This window comes from Emydura macquarii, unplaced genomic scaffold (assembly GCF_026122565.2).
Source record: "Emydura macquarii macquarii isolate MOO-44397 ecotype Brisbane River unplaced genomic scaffold, CSIRO-AGI_Emac_v2 contig_1451, whole genome shotgun sequence".
NCBI lineage: Eukaryota > Metazoa > Chordata > Testudines > Chelidae > Emydura > Emydura macquarii.
Window position 1 is genome coordinate 15,945,395 of NW_027131588.1, and position 24,976 is coordinate 15,970,370.

Sequence of the window (24,976 nt, forward strand, 5' to 3'; positions counted from 1 at the left end):
TGCTCTGAAAATAATGGAAACTGCTGGACTTATTTTTATTGAATCAGACACACACAAAAATGGCATGGTCTAGTGTAGAGGGTCCCAAACTGTGTTCCATGGAGCACTTGCAAGTGGTCCAGGAAGGGCTATCCAGTCACATGGTACTGGCTCTCTCTCTTTGTTTCAAGCTGCTGAATTGCATTTAAACAGCTAAAAATATCTTCTTAGATACATTCCCACTATTCCTTTTCCATGCAGATAGTTACTCTAAGTCCCAGCGGGGTAGTCGTGTTAGTCTGTAAACAGCAAAAACAACGCGAATCCTGTAGCACCTTAAAGACTAACACATTTCATTTCTGCAGGCATAAGCTTTCGTGGGCTGTAAAGTGGGTTACAGCCCACGAAAGCTTATGCCTGCAGAAATGAAATGTGTTAGTCTTTAAAGTGCTACAGAACTCTCGTTGTTTTTGCTAGTTACTCTAGTTGGTCCATGTGATTGCAAGTTGGAGGGGAAGATGCTCTGTGAAACACGCTCGAGGTTCAGATGTGGTGCGGGCTATGGAAGGGTTTGTGAACCCGTTAGATGAAAACCCTGGGAGCCAGAATGAATTCTGGCTAAAGCTCTGACAGGACCACTGGCTCACTAGGCGACCCTCGGTGGAGAACTGGGTACAAAGCAGGCCTGTGGGGAAGAGTGATTATACAAGGAGACTATTACTGCTCTGTATACTGTGTGAGGCCCCCAGGTTCAGCTGTGGACCTGAGGTTTTCATTCTCCAGACTGGCAGATGCTGGGAGTTCCCCTGGGAGGAGAGATTGTCTCTTATGTCACTGTGCAGTGACTCCTCTGGCTGATGGAAGGGTAGTGTCTACAGGCTGGGAGGGAGTACTGTCTAGCCTTCTTCATCTGGAAGGATGACAATCACGACTGCAAACCTCAGGCAGGAAAACGGAGGAGTTTGGAAATAAGGTATTCAGGGCAGCGAGAAGAGGGAGACCCCTTTTTACAGGAAGCAAAAAAAAAAATAAAAAAAAAATAAAGGAGAATTATTCTGTTTAAACCTCAATATAATCAGCTACAGCGGGAAAAGGAAATACAGAAACAAACGGGCTTAATTAGAAGGACTGTGAATGGATTTTCAGCTGGTCCTTTGCTGAGACAAATCAAAAAACTAGTAACTCATGGAAGAAGTCATGAAAGCTGTGGCCACTAGAGGTCACACATGGCAAACCAGTGCACGCTCCGCTTAGAATCAATAGCTTTTCTTTTTAAAGAAAGAAGTGAAATCTGAGCAAGGAGAACAGAGACCTTTAACAAGAAACCCCCTTGTTGGGCTTGTTTCATTTTTGACTCAACATGGAAAAACCCAGCAACACTGATATAATGTTACACGCTTGGCTTACATTGACAAATACAGAGAGATAGGCTAAAAACCCTATCCCCAAAACTAGAAACTGCAAAGGGTCTCGGAGGGTTGTGAGATTTTGTATGCCATGGGAGCAGAGACTCATCTTGGTTTCCCTAGAGTGATTCCACAGGCATCATGGATTTGTCCCAAGGTAACAGAGATCAGTGAAACAGTATGTGCTAGCTCTCCAGTGCAACAGTATGTGCTAGCTAGGGGTGCCCAAAGAAGAGAATAAAAGCAATTTCCGAGCATTGATGGAACTAATGGGAAATGGTGTGTGTGTGTTAAGAGTCAAAGGTTATGGGCTTCATTCCCTCATTTGTATGCTGGTGTAACGCCCTTGATTAAACAAAACAAGGCTCAGAATCATAGCACTGGAAGGGACCTCAAGAGGTGATCTAGTCCAGTCCCCTGCACTTATGGCAGAACCAAGCATTATCTAGACCATCCCTGACACGTTTGTCTAACCTGCTCTTAAAAATCTGCAATGATGGAGATTCCAGAACCTCCCTAGGCAATTTATTCCAGTGCTTAACTACACTGACAGGTAGGAAGCTTTTCCTAATGTCCAACCTAACCCACTCTTGCTGCAACTTAAGCCCATTGTTTCTTGTTCTATCCTCAAAGGTTAAAGAGAACAATTTTTCTTCCTTCTCCTTGTAACGACCATTTATGTACTTGAAAACTGTTATGTCCCGACTCAGTCTTCTCTTCTCCAGACTAAACAAATCCAATTTTTCCAATCTTCCCTCACAGGTCATGTTTTCTAGACCTTTCATCATTTTTATTGCTCTTTTCTGGACTTTCTCCAATTTGTCCACATCTTTCCTGAAATGTGGTACCCAGAACTGGACACAATACTGCAGTTGAGACCTAATCAGTGCAGAGTAGAGCAGAATTACTTCTTGTGTCTTGCTTACAACACTCCTGATACTACAACTCAGAATGATGTTTGCTTCTTTTGCAACAGTGTTACACCGTTGACTTATATTTAGCTTGTGATCCACTCTGACCCCCAGATCCCTTTCTGCGGTACTCTTTCCTAGGGAGTCACTTCCCATTTTGGATGTGTGCAACTGATTGTTCCTTTCCAAGTGGAGGACTTTGCATTTGTCCTTATTAATGGTCCTATTTACTTCAGACCATTTCTCTAGTTTGTCAAGATCAATTTGAATCAATTAATCCTATTCTCCAAAGTACTTGCAACCCCTCCCAGCTTGGTATCATCTGCAAACTTTATAAGTGAACTCTCTATGCCATTATCTAAATCATTGATGAAGATATTGAACAGAACCGGACTCAGAACTGATCCCTATTAGATTCCACTTGATATGTCTTTCCACCTTGACTGTGAACCACTGATAACTACTCTCTGGGAATCGTTTTCCAACCAGTTATGCACCCACCATATAGAATGTTCATCTACATTGTATTTTCCTAGTTTGTTTATGAGAAAGTCACGCAAGACAGTATCAAAAGACTTACTGAAGTCAAGATATACCACATCTACCGCTTTCCCCCTACTTTACCACAAGGCTTGTCACCCTGTCAAAGAAAGCTATCAGGATGGTTTGACATGATTTGTTTTTGACAAATCCATGGTGACTCTTACTTATCACCTTATTATCCTCTAAACTGATTGCTTAGTTATTTGCTCCATTATCTTTCAGGGGACTGAAGTTAAGCTGACTGGTCTGTAATTCCCCAGGTTATCCTTATTTCCATTTTTATAGATTGTCACTATATTTGCTCTTTTCCCTCTGGAATTTCTCTCATCTTCCATGACTTTTTGATGATAACGGCTAATGGCTTAGATATCTCCACAGTCATCTCCTTGAGCATTCTAGGGTGTATTTCATCAGGCCCTAGTGACTTGAAGACACCTAATTTGTCTAAGTAATTTTTAACTTGTTCTTTCCCTATTTTAGCCTCATATCCTACCTCATTTTCACTGGCATTCAAAATATTAGACGTCCAATCACTACTAACCTTTTTGGTGAAACTGAAACAAAAAAGCCATTTAGCACTTCTGCTATGTCCACATTTTCTGTTATTGGTTTTCCCCCTTATTGAGCAACAGGCCTACCATGCTCTTGGTCTTCCTTTTGCTTCTAATGTATTTGTTAGGTAATATTTTCTTGTTACCCTTTATGTCTCCAGCTAGCTTAATCTCGTTTTGTGCCTTGGCCTTTCTAATTTTGTCCCTACATATTTGTGGTGTTTGTTTATTCATTTTTCATTTCATTTATTTATTCATTTATTTCATTGTTCATATTTGTGTTATTCATCCTTTGCAATTTGACCGAGTTTCCACTTTTTGTAGGACTCTTTTTGGAGTTTCAGATCTCCTGGTTAAGCCAGGGTGGTCTCTTGCCATACTTCCCATCTTTCCTATGCAATGAGATAGTTTGCTCTTGTGCCCTTAATAACGTCTCTTTGAAAAACTGTCATCTCTTTTGAACTGTTTTTCCCCTTAGACTTGCTGCCCATGGGATCTTACTTGTCAATTCCCAGTTTGCTAAAGTCTGCCTTCTTGAAATCCATTATCTTTATCGTGCGGTTTTCCCTCCTACCATTCCAAGGAATCCTGAACTCCACCATTTCATGATCACTTTCACCCAAGCTGCCTTCCACTTTCAAATTCTCAATAAGTTCCTCCCTGTTTTGTCAAAATCCAATCTAGAACAGCTTCTCCCCTAGCTTTCTCCACCACCTGGAATAAAAAATGTCTCCGATACATTCCAAGAACTTGTTGGATAATCCGTGCCCTGACGTGTTATTTTCCCAACAGAAGTCTGGCCATAGATACTTTTATTAGTTGTTTAAAAAAAGCCTCATTCACCTTTTCTTCCTGGGTAGGTGGTCTATAATAGGCCACTACCATGACATCAACCTTGTTTTTACATCTCCAGCTATTCCCTGCTAACGTGGGTCTGCCCCTCACTTGAGAGGAGCTCTCCATAAACATCTACAAAGCCACTTCAGTTTTCTCCTTCAAACTCTCCTTTGCAATGATGCTTAAAAAAGCTTGACAAGAGTTAGGTTGCTGGTCTGCTGTGACCACGATCAACCATGTTGACCAGTGTTGTCTCATTGTTTCCTTGTACGCCTGTCTGCATTCCTCTGTTGTCTCTTGTTTTATACTTAGTGTTGGGGCAGGGACCGCCTTTTTGTTCTGTGTTTGTACAGCACCTAGCACAATTCGGTCCTAGTCCACAACCAGGAATCCAAGATGCTACGATAATACAAATAATAAATTCCTATATTGCCACTAGGAGTCCATCCAGGAAAGTGCACTGTCACATGTACATTTCACTGCAGTACCATCATTATTTCCATTTTATGGAGGGGGAAACTGAGGCAAAGAGGTGCAGCGACTTGCCCAGGGTCACAGGGTGGCTTTTCCAGTCCTTTTAAAAAGCAATCCAAGAAAATGTGCACTGCTTGTGACCCGACAATAACAAACCAGAACAAAGATATTTCCTGCCACATTCCTGGGTTGCCAGCTAGTGCTTGTGTGACATGGCTTGGCCTCTTGTGGCTATGTTCAGCTCTTGTATAAAGGTTGCCAAGTAAAATCAACAGGTATCTTGATTCCAGAGGAGAAATGAGGAGATTGGGAGTTAAAGTTATGAGCTGCTCCTCCCATGGCAGAACTCCCACTGACTTCAATGGAAATGGCCTCTAGCTCTCAGGGTGCATGCAAAATTGCTATCCAAATCACAGCCTGCCAGTCGCATTTTTGGCCTTGACACGTCTCCCTTTGAGTATGTATTGTATTTCCTAAATCCCATAATGTCTTCTTTGGAAGGGCGACAGGCCATCAAGAAAGGGCAGAGAGTAAACATCATAAAACCCTCTCTTCAGAGTTATGTTTCTTGGTCTTTTAAAAGGACACTGTCAACTGGGAAATAAATCATCTGCTGTAGGAAAAGTGTTCAGCTGCGGCTGTGAGGAGGGCTGACCCCCAGATTCCTGGAACTGGAAGAAGTTACTTGGAAATTATTTCCCCCTCTCGCTCTCTTTTCATTTTACGGTCAACTGCGCTTCCTGCCTCATTCACTCTTCGGAGGGCAGAGGGACACTCTCGTATAGGCTCTCCCAGGGCCCTGTGGGAGGATGCTCAGCCATCACAGCAGAACTGCTGTCCCTCCCAAGTTTGGTGGCAGAAGGATGTCCCCTGGGATGCCTCTGCCAAGCCCAGGAGCGACAGGAGCGGAGCCTCCTTCTTCACCCTCCAAACCTCTGCATGGGTCTTGGGAGAAAGCTGAGCCCTGGAGAGGGAGCCCTCGCCCCTCCCTGGTTCTCTACAGGAGGCTGGGGAGCGACAGACCTCTGGGATCAGGGAGCTGTTCTTCCCTCCCTAGCCCTCTGCACTGGGGAGCAATAGAGGAGTGGCTTGTCGCCATTTCCCCTCAGAGGATTAGAGCGCTAGGGGGTGGGGCAGCAGGTGCTTGGGTTCTGCCCTCCCTGGGATTCCTCTGCAGGTCCCAGGGAGGCGTTTAGAAGCCAGGATGTCTTACCTCAGGATGCTGCGAAAGAGGTCAGACACCAGGAGTGCACAGAAGAGTGAGTGTGGGAGGAGGAGGAGGGAGGGGAGCACGAAGGGTGGGTCCAAGCAAGTTAGGTTCAGTTGCTCTTAGACCCCATCCACTCTCCCTGGCTGAGAAAACCCTTAGAAACATCAGCAGGGGAGCAATATATTCTGTACATTAAACCAGGATAAACTATTTCCAGGGTGTCCTGTGACAAACGGGACCCTGCTGAAATTAGTCCATTTAAAAATAACGTTCAAGCTGACACTGTCCCATAAATAGAAATGCATTTCCAAAGCACCGAAAGCAATCACATCACAATTGCTGATCTCTGGTCCAGGATCTTTTAGCTCCATACCATTTCAGGCCTGCATTTCCCTTCACATGACTTAACACTGAACGAATTGTTTAACTTCAGCACGGGCTTTGACAATAAAAACCAGACCACAGAAACGAGATTCGGGCGGAGATCGTCCGCACCCAGTTCCTATCAGGTGCAAATACTGAATACTAATAACGTGACAGCCATGTTATTAACCTCTGAAAAACAGGATTGATGATGACAATGCAGACATACCCTGACCAGGAGCTGTACTACCGGAGGCCACTGTGCTTTTCTGAGGCAGGTTGCAACGTTACCCCTGCAAACACATTATTGCCTTCCTGTCGCTGTAGCAAGTGTCTACACTACAGTGCTATAGTATAGACAAGCCCCATACCAAATCCTGCTCCTGCCTTGGGGTCTGCAACACCAAGCCAGCCAGGGCTGCACAAGCCAGCTGTGTTTGATGGCTGCAGATCCTTACCCTGATGCAGGGAGGGAGATGTCCCCCACTCCATCACAGCTACAAAACCCCTCCTCTGAGACCAAGCCTGTGACCCATGGTCCCCATCTGCCTTATATAATGTGGGATGCCTTGGGAGATAGGGCAGTGCTGATGTCCTAGCAGATGAAGTTTCCCCATGAATGACATCCAGGAAGGCAGCCTGGGCCATACACCCCACTGAGTAAGCTCCAAGATGACAGGTCTGAAAGGGTCTCATTGTGCAGCCAAAGCAAGTCTGCTCTTAAGCTCTGCACTACTCTATGGAGTCTGTTTTCAAGAAGAAGAGCCCTCCCTGTCCCATCTCTGTCCATGGTCTCTCTGTCGGCCTCATCTCATGGCTCCCACTTTAACTGCGGTTCACCTGGTCAACTCCAACTCTGCACGGAAATAGTTATTCCTGTCGTAGTAGCTGTCACATTTGTCCCAGGGATGGATAGCCTGAGGGCCGGTGCCTAAGCTGATTGACATCAACGGCAAAGCTCCCATTAAGATCATAAGCACAGAAGAACGGCCATACTGGGTCAAGACCAATGGTCCATCTAGCCCAGTATCCTGTCTTCCAACAGCGGCTGATACCAGATCCTTCAGAGGGAATGAACAGACCAGGGCAATTATCAAGTGATCCATCCCTTGTCGTCCATCCCCAACTTCTGGCTGTGTCAGGTGTTTTGGGACACCCAGAGCATGGAGTTGCATCCCTGACCATCTTGGCTGCTAGCTATTGATGGACGTATCCTCCATGAACTTATCTAATTCCTTTTTGAACCCCATTATACTTTTGGCCTTCACATCATCCCCTGGCAACTAGTTCCATAGGTTGATTGTGTGTTGTGTGAAGAAATGCTTCCTTTCTTTTTTGTTTTAAACCTGCTGCCTGTTCGTTTCATCAGGTGACCCCTGGTTTTTGTGTTATGTGAAGGGGTAACTAACACTTCCTTATTCACTTTCTTCATCCTGTTCCTGATTTTATAGACCTCTATCATACCCATCCTTAGTCGTCTCTTTTCTAAACCGAACAGTCCCAGTCTTTTTAATCTCTTCTCAAATGGAAACTGTTCCATGCCCCTAATCATTTTTGTTGTCCTTCTCTGCACTTTTTCCAAATCTAACAGATCTTTGTTGAGATGGGGTGGCCAGAACTGAAAGGTAAAGGATCAGGGCCTTAATGCATTTTTCTTTGGTTCGGTGAGTTCCAGGGTCTGCCATGTTATTTGAGAGTGTAAAGGTATGGGCAGTCCCTGCACACATCCTTGTGGTCCCATGTGGTGCTGCAAGTGCTCTCATCTTAATTTCCCCTGCTTGGGGTGGCAGTAGGTTTTCTTTAACAGCCCAGGGGAAAGAAGAAGCCAATACACACTAACAAAATAGCATATCCTCTTTTAATAAGGCCCCAGGACAGAAGCAATTACAACAAACAGTTCATAAGGTCCTCACCCTAGAACCCTGGTTCAGCTCTCACCAAAGTCTACAAAACAAAGCCTTTAGTTAGGTTGGTCTTCTAGCGCATGAGAGAAAACCACCACTACCCACTGCAGCTTGCGCGTCTTCTACTTCCCTCTCAGCTAGCATCCTCTTACTGTTTATACAGCCCACCTCCACCGTGAGGTGAGGCGAGGCCTCCTTGATTACACCACAGCCAGGCCCTTAAATGGGTAATACACTCCACACACAGGAAAATTCTTTCTTTTCCAGTTTAATTGCACCGTATGCACCCAGCTGGCTTGCTGTGAAATAACATGGAATGAAATGAAGGCCAAGGAGAGACTCCATAGACAGTACTGGCACTTGGGACAAATTGAGTGGCCACCATTAAGAACACTGCAAACAATGATACCTGAGATACTAAGCGCAGGGGGGGTGCATATAGGAAACAGCTGTATTAACTGCGAAGAAGCTGTTGTGGTTTTTTTTTACAGCGACCCCTAAACATGAGGAAAACCCTTTCAAAAGAAGCGATTTCAACAAAACGGCTCATTGCAGGATTGTTTTGCTTCTTGTGACACAGTTTTCCTCATGGATAATGATTGCCATTAAAAAGGCAAATTTGCCTACAATGAATCGACAGTTACCATCCTTCTCTCTTATTCTTTGAACTGGAGTAAATGACTGCACAACACCCTGGGCCTCGGAAACATCTAGAACTGCAAGCTGCAGCATTCTGACTGCATCCCTATAAGCAGATCCCTGGCACCTGCCTAATCACCCTAGGCAAGGACAGCTGCAGCCGAGCCCTCGTTTTTGAGTTATGCATGTAGGAAGAAAAAGCATCTCCCTTTCCTTTGGAAGGGATGTATATTTTGGCTCTCAATCTTTCCTTCCCCAGACTTGCACAAATCATAAAACGACTCGTTCAATTTTGTTGAAACTCCCCCCTGCCTCCAAATTCAGCTTTGAAGTGAGACTGAAATTGAGAAATTTCAGCTGGACAGTAATATATCGGAGAAAAAAGAGGGGGAGAAAAAGAGGGTTTTTTTTTTATGCAGGCTTATGGTAGCTGTGACGGCTGTCATTCTGGCAAAGAAACTAGTAAGATCGCAAGCGCAGATTTCTCAGCACTTTAGGGAAGTAATTATCTCAAATTTAGTTAAAGTACAATCATCATTAGCATTTAAAAACAGCCGCCATAGACTTGGGTTTTTTTCCTCCACTGAAACCTTCCAAACAAGTTAAAAATAGACTTTGGAGCTCACTTCTCAGGAGGATTAATTAGCAAAGGAATTCAAAAAAAAAAAAAAAAAAAAAAAAGAAAGGTATTGACACATGAAACATAGTTACATTTTCACATGCCAGTGAGAATGGTACACAACTTGCTTTCTGCCCCAGGAGGTAGTTGTCTATTCCTGAACCTTGGAAAGGAACATAAATGGCAACTTAGGGAAAGTGATGACTACCATGAAGCATCAGTCACATCCTGTGAGAGATTTCCCATGTTTACTGAAGAGAAACCTGATATACAGAAATGGCTTTGCGCTGACCATCTTTCTCACTAAAAGCTGTGCAAAAGCTGTAGCAGAATAAAACCTTGTGACTCATTTCATTCTTTGTCAGCTCAGACACACATATCTTTCTATGGATGGGATTGGAACATACATTTACAATGATGCTAGGAAGGAAGCTGGGAAAGATGCAGGAAGTAACAAACTTACAACAACGCAAGCCACATTTTCAAAGCTCAGTGCCCAGTCGCTCCCAGGTAGGCACCTAATTCAAATGGCCAGAGAGTTTTTAAAAGTGCTCAGCGTCAGAGACTCCCATGGAGAACAATGGGCAACAGCTTGAAAATTGTGGGTGCTGAGTACATATAAAGCTCTGGCCACATGTATGCGTGTATCAGGAACAATGCTGACTTTAGGAGCGACAGTGAAGGCAGCCGTGCCAAGGGTGTAGGTGCCCCATGAGAGAAAATGTGCAAACAGCAGTTAGCAGTGCAGCTAACCCCTACAGTCTGGTGTATTCACTTGTACAGATCCAGAGCATAGTTGGGGCATGGCCTGCATTTCTGGGTCACAGCCTAGAATATATTGTATGAATTGCTAGTGCTCTTTGGGGAGCTATCCTGGCATCATGGCTGCCCTCCAAAAGGAAGAGCAACCCCTTTGCAGTGTAAAGTAGAGAATGACTTCTTGAATGTATAGAAACAACAGTCCAATTAGAGCATCGGAAGCTGCTGGCATCCAGCCCCAATGAAAGGCAGCCAGCTCTGGGGTGGAGAGTGGGCAATGGTGGGGGGGGGGGACGACTATCTGGATAAGAACACCAGGCTCCTTATTTTACAAAGAGGCCCCTGCCATGGAACAGGGCCTCACCCAAATTATCTGCATGCAACTTAAGATATCATTCCTGGAAGCAGTATTGCCAAGTCAAAGCATTGAAAAATCATGAGTCAGGCTCCCCAAAATCATGAGATGGGCTTAAACATCAAGAGCTTTTTAAAAAAACATTGGGATTCTTTTCATTTTTGTTCTAGATGTTGATCCTTCAGCGTTCACAACTGAGAGCTCTAAAAAAAAATGCTGAACGTCTTTTATAATCCTATGACTCCAGGAGTTGGGGCTTTAAGGAAACCACCCAAGGGCTGGTCTTCAGCTGAGGATCTGCTCCCACACGTGAAATCCTTGCTCCACCTAAGCCAATGGCAAAAAAACCCCCAACACGTTAGTTCAATGAGGCCAGGATTTCACCCCAGATCTTGTGAGAGTTGACAACATTTGCAGATCACCCAAGCTCCCCGCCTCCCCTAATGTTATGAGAATCAGAGTGCTTGTGAGCAAGAGGCAAGGCTGTTGATTCACTAAGAGTGCTTCAATCAAGATGATTGTTATTTGCTGAAGACCCAAATGTATCCTAGGCGCCATAAAGAGAAAGAAAATGAGACATGGTCCCCACCAGAAAGAATTTACAATCTAAGGAAGACAATTTTCAAAGACAATGGAAGTGAAAGGCAGGTGTGCACGCTTTCAGAAATGACAATGCAAATTTAGATAGATAAATTTCCTGGCCTGGAAAGCAGTGAGAGTTTGTGACTTGTGAGGAGAACAATACACAGTCCCAATGTGTTTCCCATTTCCTCTGCCAGATATTGTGTAAAATGAAATGCAAACTCCTTCCATTTGTACCTGCTATACAATAGAGAGAACATAGGAAATGCACCATCAGTGTATATTGTTTACTTCCACTGAGTATATTATACATACAAACTACAAAATGTATCCAGCCAGAGCTGGTGGAAGGAACCCTATGTTGCATGCATATTATATTAATATACTACGTACACATTGGATTTCTATGCAAATTTTTACTGAGTAGCCCAGAACCGTAATTACTGCAGCAAAATCATTTTTATGTTTTTAATTATTCAGATTCAGACATGGCCCTACGGAAATTATGTCTGCATTATCTTCTTTTCCCCGACATATTCCTTCAAGAATTTGTGTCAGCTGCTCTTGGGTTTGTCTGCTCAGCCTTCTCTACTTGCATGGACAAGGTGCAGACATAACCATTTGTAAAAGGAGTTTGTGTACCCAGCATGATCCGCCTTTTGCAAGGACCACCTCACTCACATTCTTCTGAGTTAAATAATGTGTAACCTTGGAAAATAGTGCATAAACTCTCAGAGCCTGAGCCTAAATCCACTGAAGTGAACGGGAGACTTTCCATAGACTTCAGCAGATTGTGCAACAGGCTTAAAATGGATAGAATGGTCCAATCAAAGCAGCCAAAACTGTTTTAGGTTTTTGCCTGTTTGGTTTTTTTGCCTTTGACAGTGGTCACACTCAACTTGCTAGCTTTGCCTTAGATAAATAGATGTGGTTCCCTCAGTATTTACAGTATTCTCTCTGCTTTTCAACGCGGACTACAAGAACGTCTAAAATTCTGAGAATATTGAGGCAGAGTTATTGAGAACCACTCTTGCTCCTGCTGAGTGGTACTGCTTCCAAGGAGATTACCCATTGAGTAAAGCACTATGTAGTACGTCTAAGGGTGGCACAATCAGGCCCTTCGTTACTGAAGGTAACTGGCAATTTAAAAAAAATCAGTGGCTCACAAATATCACACCACGTTCACATTGTATATTTTTCTCCTAAATTTATGTCTCAGGCTATGTTTACACTGGCGGCAGCAAATTTGCCGCCGCCAGATCGATCTTTCATGATCGATTGAGCGGTCAGTGAGACCCGCTCAATCGATGAGGGAGTCGACTGAATAAGTCCACTTCCTCAACTAGCGTAGCGCTGAGCCGACAGGAACGCTTTTCCCATCGGCTCAGCGCAATGTGAACAGCGCGCAGAAGCAGTCGACGGGAGTTACGCAAACTACTCGGCGTAACTTCCGTCGACTGCCGCTGAATTTCCGGGTAAGTGTGAACAAGCCCTCAGTTCTCTGAAGGTAGCGTGTGCCTCTTTATAAACCACAAAATGTTAGGTTCAGAGGAACAAAAAGGAAGGACTACATTAAGAGATGAAACACTGGGAGGGCCCAACGTGAGCCCCAAGTAAAGCTCTTCCATCTACCACACTGCAGAGAACAACGACATCACTAAGTACAGGTAGGTCGACGCCAATGAAGTCAATTGCTTCAATCCTCAAAAGGGTTTTGATGGCTTTACACCTCTCCACTGTAAGTAATTCTTCAGCTAGCCACATGCCCCCTCCAATCCCATTCTGCTGAGGGAGCCATGGTGTGATATTATTGCCGAAAGGAGAATATCAGCTCTTTCTTCAGGAATGGCCATTTGGTTGCAGTAACAACACAGGTTTTCTGTGGTTTAGTCTGGAAATCTCTAAAAATCCCAACCTATAATCAGATAAAAAGCTGAAATATTTTACACGAACTTTTTAGGGGCTGAGTCACAGGTAGATTTCCTCCTGTGCTGTAAATATCACTAGAGGATCATGCCTATAACTGGTGGCCAATGAAACCAGGTTCATGGCCAGGACCTGGCCTGGCAGATATAAATATTAAAAACAGTTGTTGCAACCTGCAAAGATCCCTCCCACCAGCGACAGCCAATTATACACATCTCCTTATTTTGTGGTGCTTCTCCCAAGACTGCAAAAAAGAAAGACAGCGCCTTTAGTCACCTTTAGGCTAACAGGACAAGAAAAGCTAGGGTGTCCTGTAGCACTTCAACGAAGTTACCAACATCTGGGACATTTTTTCGGCAAGAAACACAGACCAAACCCACTCTCTTCACATACATCAAACAAAGATAAATGTTAGCTATGGATGTCATTCCAAGTTCAAATCTGGATTCTCCGCAGGACTGCCATCTAAACCCAAGTACTGCTGAAGAAATCCATTGACTTCAATGAGAACAGGGACCCTGGGAATTCTCCCAATTGGGAATTGGCCCTTCAAGCTCTTTTCAAGTTTCTTGGTCTCGATTCCATCGGTGAAAAGGAGAACAGAATATGGATCAACATTTACATCTTCCCAACACTTTAAAGAAACTTTTCTCCCCTAGGATCTCTGTTCATGAGACCTTTAAAATACTGTTGGCCCATATAGAGGTCTATATCCATAAAAACGACCTAAAAAAAAAAATCGGCCTTCATCATTTTTGCCTTTTTATAATGTATGAAGAAGGCCTGAGAGTTTGTTTTGTTTTAGAAAAGTGGGGGCAGGGAGGGAGATTTTCAGTTGCTTTTCCAAGATAACGTGAGCAGAAAAGAAAGGTGGGGGGATAACAACAAACCTTTCATGTTGCCCTTCCACATTTTAAGCAACAAAAATGGGCACAAGCGTAATTTAAAAAAATCCTTTGGAGGTCGCTTTTCAAATAGGCATACAGTTGCAGAAAGGACTGCTATTTTCTTCTGTGTTTCGTCTGACCGTCTTAAATTACAGGGCAAGATTCAAGCACCAGGACCACAAATGTCATGGTAGGAAGTGGCAAGGAATTAATCTATCTTCATGGTTTTCTATAGACTGGTCATGGTAGTATCTAAGCCCTATCCCTGCTATTCTTGGGAAAAAGAGTATATATCAACTGCAGACATATGCCGCTCCCATTAAATATAATGGGATTATGGGCCTGCCTTGAATGAATACACTCTGCTGTCTTTGGATATTGCAGTTTCCATTCAGGCAAAGTCATGCAATAAACCCAAAACAGATCTGAAGGACGCAGACAGAAAACCGTAAAGAAATAAAACTATCCTGACCCTACACCACACTTCTTATGCCAGATACTTAATTTCAAGCTCTTACCTGGAGCAGTTTTGTAAGACACCGTTCTGGTGGGCAGTGGAGGTGCGCTCTTTGTAATGGGACTCTGCGCCATCTGTTGACCTTGTCTCTGTTTCTTCAGTTCCTCCTCTCGTTCCTGGGCTGCTCTGATCTCTTCTTCTATCATGGACAAAGTCCGCTGTTTTCTTGACCTTAGCTTAAAAGGACCCACGGTCACCTCGGGCTCTTGTGTAGCCAGGATGGAAGCAGTGCTTCTAAGTTCGGCTGCCTCGGAGTACTTGCTAAAATAGCTGACCTCTTGCCTGTTTTCCTCCACAACGAATGGGTGGCTGGCATGGGATACAGAAGATTGCTGTGAAGGCTTCCCTTCCCTGAGTGCTGAGTCTTCATCTCTTGAAGTCTTTGGTATTGGATCCTTTTTTTCTTGAACAGGAGAAGATACCTGAGGTGGCTCAAACATTGTGCTCTGCTGCTTCTCAGAACATGGCGCTGTGCTGGCTTCTTCCTGTTCTTCGACAGGGTTCTTCTTCTCCGCTTCGTCTGTTGCTTGCTTCGAGCCTGTTTTGTCAGCTTGCTCAGCTATGGCTTGTTGAATTGCATTTTGAACTAGTAGGCCAGCGTGGTAGTCCAGCTGGTCATCGATCAGCATGGAGTCTAGCAACGCGGAGGAAGGGGAATAAAAGCCATGGTCACTAAGTGATTTGGAAACACCTACCTGGCACTCTGAGGGAGTGTCCATTTGCGGAGTTTGGGGTAGAGAGAAATCTGCAAGTGAATTTTCTTGGAGGGCATTCATAGTCTCATTAGAGGCACCACTGTCACTGATATTGTCCATGCTGAAATCATTGGAAAGAGTTTCCAAGACTGTGGTATCCTGAGATCTCACAGACAGTTCATCCAAACCAGAGTCCAGCTCCTCTGGAGGGGAAGAGGCATTGACTGACCTTGGAAATTGATCTAAAATGCCAGGGTCATCATCCTTTACCACCATAAAGACTGCTCTCGCACTCATGAATTCACTGTCGTCTGCCCCCAATTTTGTTGTCTGTCCAGACTTTGAGGGATCACTATAAGACATCTCTAAAACTGGATCAGCTGGACTATTCTGAATATTTGTATGATGATCCCCAGAGACACAGGAGACCTTCTGAGCTTTTACAATGGTTATATCATTATTCTCAAGCTGTCTTGTTTGCCCACATACAGAAGCAGGTCTTGTTATGGAAGCAGTTGGCCTGTCTACATGTGATGGGCCAAGGGGTTCGTAGAAGGGTTTGATAGAGAACATTTTGGGTGCCCCTGATCTCTTTGGTGCAATTTGACTGTGAGAGTGACATGAATTTTCCATTAACTGAAACTGTTTCCTGGCAGCCGAAAAATCTATCTGTTCTGTGACAATATCTTCTTTTTTAACGCAAGCAGGCTCTGGTGATACAAAGGAATAGGACACCTGTTTGGGCGATGTTGGTGTTGTGCTCTGTTGCTGCTGCTTCTCCTTGCGTTCCTTGTACTTTTTGTGGGACTCTAGATGCTCTTCATCTAATTGCTCCTCCAGTGTCTTTTCTTGGGGTGGGTTCCACCATTTGGCTGCAATGCCAGGATTTTTCTTTACAGCTTGGCTTTTAATAAGCTCCCTTCTTTCCTTTTCAAGTTCTATCATTTCCTCTGATGGCCTCACTTTCCGGACTCTGTACTTCTCCTTCTCATTAACATCATCAAAGAGCTTGGCTGGCTTCTTGTCTTCCTGGAAAGCTCGCAGTTCAAACTTAGCCTCTTTCTTAATAGTAGTTAAGGTTAGTTCTCCATCCTTGGATGATCTTCTGGAACTGGTTGAAGAACTTGGGCTTGCTGGCATCTTCAGATTGCCACAACACTCTTCTTTTTGTCCCTCCGGAGAATGGCCATTAGGATTCAGCTTCTCAGCCATTACACTGGTTTCATTCTGTTCAATGACTGGGAGTGCTGGCCTGCCAACTGCTATGACTTCCCTTTCATTGGGTACTGACTCACCGGTAACAAGAAGAGATGAACCAGAGTCATCCACAATGATTGCACTTGGTTCCGGTGAGGATGTCCCATTGAAGGGGTTATCTGCAGCAGAATCACAGCAGTTTGCCTCCAACACTTCGTCTAGATATCTGATCTCTTTAGCAACTTCACTGTCCAGGGATTCATGCCTGTCCTTAAGTCCATTGTGACTGGCAACAGGTGAAAAGAAATGGGTTTGATTGTCTACGGGATGCGTTGAAGCCACCACAGTGACGCTTTTATGTTCCGAGACTGGGACTTCAATTTCCATTTTCTCTTCCTTTGTAGCAAGTATACTAACAGGCTCTGGGAAATTGGCACTATTTCGGTTTCTGCTTTTTCTCAACCTGATGTCATCCTCAGGGATTCTGGATGATTTCTAAAAGGAAAGAGAACAAAAGCATGGTAAAGTCCTATGAAGAGAATGTTCTTTTATGCAGAAAGCCAAGAGGAAAAATAGTAAACACCATCTGGAAAGCAAATCCTAGTGTTTCCTAAAGTTAAGATTAAAGCAGCCATATGCAGTGAGGGAAGGAAACACAAATCATTAATGCTTTTTTACTAAAGAATATACATCTTATAATAACTTGGAAGAGACATGGAAGCAACAGCAAAACCAACATTTAGATATCTTCCATCTGGATACCATACACTCTCTCTCATTATTTTATACAAGTGTTCAAGGTTTTTGCTGAAATTTTAGTTTGGGGCTTCCAAGTCATCAAAGGCTTGACAGACTTTTAAAAAAAAAATTTTTTTTTTAAACACCAGCACTGCTACTTAGCACAAACCTCTTTAAAGAGCTTTCTAAGCATTAATTAGGTCTCACAATACCTCTGTGCACTTGGTGTGCATTACTGTCCCTAATTTACAGATATATAAATTAAAGCCTAGAATGGTCAGATGACCTGCCCAAGGTCACAGAGTTAGTCAGTAGCGTAGCTGAGATTAGAACTCAGAACTCCTGCCTCCCAGTTCCCCAAACTATGCACACTGGGTCACATTCTTGCCTGATACAATGCACCTAATTTCAGTGAATGATTTTAAATAATAAGAAAAGCCATTCCTATATTGCAAAGGGCCAGATTCTGCATCTTTTCTGCAGGCAAGTAATCAATCTGAAGCTCATGGGACTACTCACGTAAGTCAAGTTTTCAGGAACAGGCTCTTCTCATTTTTTTAATTTTAGCCAATCAAGGGAGAAAACATGAATGCCCAGATTTATTGAAAGCCAGCAAAAAACAGCAGGTGTTATCAAAAGTAGGGTATTTTTAACTCCTTTTTAAAAAAATACTGGAATTTGACAAATCATCATCAGAACCTCGTTACAATCTGAAAACAAGCACAATCCGAAAGTGGCATTTCTATTCATTTTGTCTAGAATTTGATATGCAGAAAAGTGACCTATTTGTTGCTTTGAGGAATCTGGCCTTTTCCCCCCACTTGTGTTTTGGCAGACTGGCAGCTGAGGCAACGGTTTCAAAAACCACCAATAAAACTGTAGACCAGAGTGCAGCTCCACAATGTTCTCTATTGTCAGCTAGTTTCACTGGGACTGCTCGCATTTATCATGTGTGCTATTGATAAATATCACAGCAGGAAGCGCTCGGCTAGAAACTCAAAGACTTGTTTGGTTGGGGCCCAAAGAACTGCAACCCACGGGCTGGAATGGGAGCTGCAGGCAGCTGGCACTTTGCAGGATTGGGTCCTAAAAGATTAGCTCTCCTATCTCCTGAACATTCAAAGAGGTTTTGTTCACAACAGAAAGTAACAAATATATGAACCATTAGCTGAAAGTGATGTAAATTTTAAAGAAACTGCCGAGTTTGGCCATTAGATATTTTCTACTTTTTAACTGTATTTGGCTAGGTCTCAGTTCACTTTCTGAATCAATTTACTAACCCAACTTACAGAATTGAAACGTCTAAAATTCTTTTTTAAACACAATTTTATTTTGTGCATGTTACAAATCCAAACTCGGTTCCATTGCTTTCCATCAGTGACTACAATATGGTACTGGTATCAAAAATGCTGATTTGCTTCAGACACAAAACTACATTAAAGAGGAATATATCCAGAAGCCCGGAGGCAGACAAAACTCTCAGATTTATAAGGGGGTGAGTGAGTTGGGTTGGACCATGATGCAAAATCCAGAATGCACCACATTTCACAGGAAAATCCACAGCTCCTGCCTTACAGTTGTTTTAAATCCCCTTTGCATCACTGCAGCTGAGCAAGAGAGACTTAAAAGGGGAGGAGGCTCTGAACCTGACTCTTACAACAAAGCATACAGCACCAGTCTCTGGAATCCAATAAAGATGAGTGCACTCCAAACTACCCATCTACCACATGGAACCAGCACTGAACTATGGGAAAGTTTGGATCCAGAACTGAATTTTGTGGTACTGGCCTCTCTACACTCAGAAAGTAGTAGAGAACCCTTTCTCCACGGGGTACCCTTTTTCTAAAAGAAGCCCAATTCTTCTGCTTTTTGCATTAGCACATATGCCACAGAACGTTTCTATGACCACCAAGCCTGACAGCTTTTCCAAAGCTATAACTCTAGCAATTACATTTGTATTAACTCAGAACATGTGTTTCCTCCTGTGGAAAATTAACATTCTTTTGAACATTCATGGTAACATGAAGGGGCATAGATCACAGCCAAAGACATGCAGAACTACCAGGGACATCAAACAGACATTTAGGGTAGTACATGGCTTAAGGCTGTGACTCTATTCTTTTGTTTTTAGGAGATATATCTTGCTCTGGCAGACATACTGATGCAAAGGCAGAGACTTCGCTAGCTGGTGCATCCTGTGCAAAAGGGACTCCATAGGGTCCAGAGCAGGACTCCTCGCAGTGACTGGAGGAACGCAGTACGGGGCACATCTGAGCACAAAGCAGGCCCATTATATGCTTGCTTATATTTGCTTCTGACTACAGAATATATACTAGCTGGCTTTCAAGTCTCTACACACTCAACCACCAATAAACAATGCTTCAACTGGGGACAGGATGTTGTAATGAATCCATGTGTGGCAGATAATGGACCCAATCACTAGATAAATCACACACTCCTGCAGAGTTGAGACACGGGCCAATTTACACTATGCCTTTCAATAATACCTCCGAACAATCAGTTAAAGAATCATTCATATGAATGTGTTATATTGTCCAGACAGGTTTTGCACTGAAGCACGTCTATTGTCTTTAAGGTATCAGGTTGCGTTCAAACTTTTATATATTATTTCATATCATATTTGTGTTTGCAAGTTATTTGTAGTGCCTGGAACAAAAAAGGTCAAGAACTATTTTACTACCCACTTCCAGAATCTTAATTAGTAAAAACTCATCTTTTAATCACAGTGCATAATTAGGTAGTTACATGTATATTCAGTAATTAGAACATGCAATTATGGTATTACATAATGACCCAAGTACATGAGACTGTATAATTAGTACCATGCATGTAATTATGTAATAATGTATCTATTTACACAGTAAACCAATAAAAAGCTATTCAGGAAAAGTGGTAATTATGAGTCTTTGTCATAGATTAGTAGCGAGGGAGGGAGAAGTGGGAAGAAATGGCTGATTTTCAGCCTGGAAGAGATGGGGGTGGGGTGTGTGTGTGTGGGGGGGGGAATCACAAAAAATTCTTATGATTTTTCCCCTTTGTTTTCTCCATAGAATGTGGACAAATTTCAGTCAGCTCAAGTTAACAACGTGTTGCCCTGTAGATGGGTGTTAGAACCAAGAGTCAATACATTCATTAATTATCTTGAGGACATGGTGAATAATGGGCTGGCAAAATCTGCTGATGACACAAAAATAATTTTCGCTAGCAAAACCACCTGAGAACATTAAGGGAACAAAACTGTGCGGGGATGAAAATTTATCAGACACCTGCTGGTTAGAAGCAGACAAGGAAGAAGGGGAATGGGGAGCTGCACAGGCAATGAATGCCATGCTAAGCAATTCAGGCCCATTGCCATCTGGTGGAAAGATGGAGGGGTGCTAGGATTTCCACCAGGATAATGTCCTGACCCTACTTGGGAGTCCTGACTTTTCAATTACATGTGATAAATGTGTAGCTCCAGCACCTTCTTCCTGCTGGGAGCGAGAAGGAGCTTTCTCTTCCTTCCACCTTCCTCAGAGCCCCTGGCTTCTAGGAGTAGGGAGGTTCTGTAAGTGGAGAGAGTATAGCCAATGCTTTAGCATTAAGGGTGATCTCCACATGCCATTAACAGAGTTACACTTCTCAGGAGACATTCCAATATTTACAGGCCCTCTGTGCACGCGTACTTTCTTTCTCCTTTTAAGCCAGATGTATCGGGGTAACCTGCGTCATTCCTACAGCATCGCAGAACTTTGGTGAAGTGCATTTATTAATATCTCAGGAAATTATTAGCATATTTCCTCCTCTGTTGAATTCCTCATCTACAAAGTGTAAGTAAGTGTCTGAGAGAGCAGTTCATTTAGGAAAAAATGTGGGAGTAGAGCTGGAGAGACCCAGTGAATTTATTGCCAGCTCTCTCTCTCTCCTTTGTTTGACTCAACAGAAAATGTGTAAGCACCAGGAGTGGGAGACAATCCTTCCAAACAACATAAACATTGCCCTGAATCAATGACATTTAAGGAAAAGTCTAATTAGCACCTTAATTGATCATGAACTACAAAATCATTGTTAATTTACCTACCAGCTTAAAAGAGCTGAAACAACACAGTCTCACCATTGAGGGTCTCTTTAATGGCCGCTTCCTGGCCATCTGTCAGGGCCTGTTCTCTATTCTCAGCCTCCTTGACCTCTTGGCATCTTTAGACACTGTCAAACACTCCTTACTTCTTGAATTTTTGTCCTCTGTTGGCTTTTGTGGCTCTGTCCTCTCATTGTTTTCTTCCTACTCCTCTGATCTCTCTGTCAGTGTCTCCTTTGGTGGGTCGTCCTCCTTGCCTTACTCACTTTTTCAAGGTCTCTCAGGACTCTATCCTTGGCCTCCTTCCTACACCAGCCACGTCCCCTCCTCCCCTTACCTGGTACATTGCATGACGCTCATGTGATAAATGTGTTGCTGGATGTTTGTGGGAAGTGTTACCATATTCCAGCGGGTAAGGCTCTCAACAGGGACTTAGACATGGGTGTTATTCTTAGCTCATCTGTTCACCTGGTGTGCGACCTTGTACATGTCACTTCACCTCTCTCTGCTTGTTTCCCTTCTTACCTCTTGTCCTGTCTACTTAGATTATAGGATCTTTGGTGCAGCATGGACTGTCTCTTACTGTGTTTACAGTGCCTTTGGGTGAGATACCTTCACCAGCACTACGGGTCAGTGCTCAATCCAGTGTTTGAGCAGACAGTGAAAGGGACAGAGTGCAATAAAGCGAAACACGTAAGCAGGATGGGAACCGTTGTCCAAACCATCGTGGCTGCCCTCAATCCACACAGCCATTCACCCACTTCTCTAGGTTCTCACAGGACACCCAGCATGCTGGAATCTGAGCACCGCCGAACATTCTCACCTATACATAGATAGACACGCTACCCTCTCTCTGCTTTAATCACAGCAGGGATTGGACTGCTTTTGTTTCAGGGGGCGGTTAGTGTGAGAAGGCTATTTTGAAGAAATGGGATTGACATTTTGCTCTTCTGAAGACATGTCAGGGAAGCTGAAAATTAGCAAAGCGATAGGGAAAGCTGTACTCAGCCGAAAGAGCACTGAGAAAGGAAAGGAAGCCACAGCAGATGAAAAATACTGTGGTTTTGACGAAGGCCACTGTTCTTTCTCTCTCTCTCTCACACACACACACACGCACACCGTGTAGCCTTCGGGCAGTTTTATTCCCAACTCTTGCCACTTACATGGGGAATGAAATCTAGATCTCCTGTGTGGCAATACAGAAAATCATTACTGCTATGTCACCGGGACAGGCTGGTACACAGTCTTTTCATACAGTGAGGGAAGCAGCTTTTGATGAATAAAATCTACTATCTTTGGATGTCAAAAGTAGTATTTTCTAGCAGCTAAGAATACTCTTGATTGACTCAATTCCGTTGGCCAGATGGGCTGATTGGCAGGCTTCCTTTATGAATCACAGATTTCTTTGCTTTCAAAGTACTCAGGAAACCATAATAGATAGCCTAAAAACGACTAAAAAACCTCCCAAAACAAAACCGTTTTTGAGTAATATATATAGGATTTGCAAGGGACATAATGTATAAACTGCTTGCCACTTGGGACCATGCTTGAAGATATCTGTTGAACAATTCCTCAGCTGTCTGTTTTTGTCTATTAAAATGAAGGTGTAGCGATCTCATTTGCTTCGAAAGCATGTGGACAGCTTAGCAACATGCCCTTTAGTTCCAGCCTGAGCCATAGACTCCTGCTTCCCCATTCAGTACATAATAGTATGCCTTTATCATCTCAGAATGTAATTTTCTTTTGTTGGTGTAATAAATAAAGGCTGAGGAACAGTGGCTGAAGAAAAGAAAACAATTATTCCGAATACCCAACTGTCTATACTGGAGAACAGGATTTTTTTTAACCTGTCTCCATGGCTTAAATGTAAATTGTGGCCTGAATGACAACTATCCAAAGCTTCTGTTGCACAGCCAAGTTTCTATTTTTTGAATAACACAGATTACCTCCCACTAAAACCAAGGTACGCAAATTGGAAACAGTTTTCACCAGGTAATAGGTGACCTGATCCTTTAAGCCAGTTATTTTCTCTTGCCCTAAAAATAAAAACTTGTTCAGCCCACGAAGAATTTCCTACACTATCAGATTAGATTTAATCATTGCTATGGGAACAGTACATTTCTACCATCTGTAAATTACAGACAAAAGTCTCATGCAGCTGTTGAAAAAAACCCCAAGTAATTTTATTCATGGACTTTCATCCCTTCCGAGGAGTTGGATGGTCTCAGAAAGCTACTCAGGCAAGGAGATTTATATGAAAATGTATTATTTGAGAACCAAAAGGTAATCATAAAATATGCTTGTAACTGTTGGATTAGAAAACAAAATGCCTGCTATGACAAAAATGGATTGTAAGTATCTGTACAGCTCAGGTCATCGGTCCAAGTTATGTATAAGGGACTCCTACCTAGTATTGCTGCTGCCGGGCAGTATTTGGAGCTGGCATGCAATTTAAGTTCCCAGTCACTTTCTATACAGGGTGGAAGAGGACAAGTCCGGTATGCTGGTCAACAACTCCTCTATCAGTAAGACCAATTCTAGTACCCTAGGTGCACAGGTTGTCAACATATTAAAAGATATATTCCCAGATAAAACTTCCCAAATAACATAGGGAGCTGGGAGCTGCTAGCTGGGGTCACTCTTTGTACTGCCAGCTATCTTCACTAGGAGTCTTGATTCAGAGCTCACAAGGGTTTGGACAAAAACATCCAGCAATATGGATGCTTACCCAAAGCAATGGTGACCTGTGAGCTGACGCCCAGTAGTTTGCTACTCTCTTCTCTTTTGTGTTCAGAAAAGATGGCAGCCCCATTTCCACCACTCTGGCACCCTTCGGGGATCTCTCCTCTTTTCCGTTCCTGAGGAAGAGGGATAATTAAGGGCTTCTCCCCAGATCATGGAAGGGGCACAGATCTGGGTTTCTGTCCTCGTGTTATGTGCCTCCCTGCTTTGGCTGCACCTCTTCTGCTCCTGTCGCTTCCTCTCCCCACTCACCCCTGCTTCGTTCCTGCTGCTGCTGCCAGCTCACCTCCTTGCCACTTCTGGGTCAATGCAGCAGGGACTCTGCTGCCAGGGCAGGCTGATGCTCCTGGCGCTATTATAAGTGCGTGGCTCCCTGCAGCTCCTCTATCACTCAAAAGACAGCAGCAGAAAGGTGACAGTGGCTCAGGGCGGGAGTGAGGAAAAGGAAGAAGTAGGTTGCTCTTCACCTCTTGTGCACAGTACGCCCTAGTGAACGGAAGACTATATCATTCCCCCAATTCCTTCCTCGCACCATTTTTTATTAGATAAATCAGCAGCCAGTCTGAGAGCAAAACCCAAAGTCTCCATTGCCCAGCATCTTGCATTAGTACAAACTGAATCTAAATCATTACTCTTCTGATCTGGTTTACACTCACTTTGCCCTGGTGTAAGGCGCTGCACAAGGTGCAGGGCAACACAGTATCTTGTCCCAGATCTTTAGCTGGGAGCATCTGCCACCAGGACTAGATTTAATAGACCCAGCCAAAACGGGAAAGTTGGCAGCTACATGTCCGTAAATGAATAATGGATACCTACATATTCCTGCAGTACTTGTATTCCACCCCTGGTTTTGCAAGTTCTAGTCTATTTTATGTTCCTTTGCTCTTTCATTTGTCCTCAAAATAGTCAAGAGGCAAATGTGAACTTACAGGAAGCCGTGATTAAACTTTTATCTTCAAGAAATTGCAGAATTGTTTATTATGGGTGCAAGTCACCCCCATTTCTGCAAGCAGCTAGCTACCTAGGGCCTTTGAAGAACCATGCAACAAAGAGTCACACACCAC

The 24,976-nt window shown here is 43.5% G+C and overlaps 1 protein-coding gene across 8 annotated transcripts in view; it reads right to left on the minus strand.

Moving 5' to 3' along the window:
• PALM2AKAP2 (PALM2 and AKAP2 fusion) overlaps positions 1–24,976 on the minus strand; it is a 394,465-nt gene that overhangs the window by 15,810 nt on the left and 353,679 nt on the right. For all 8 annotated transcript variants that reach the window (XM_067553247.1, XM_067553252.1, XM_067553245.1 and 5 more), the window contains one exon: positions 14,464–16,849. In XM_067553247.1, coding sequence (XP_067409348.1) covers positions 14,464–16,849 — 2,386 coding nt within the window. The remainder of the gene's footprint in view (positions 1–14,463; positions 16,850–24,976) is intronic.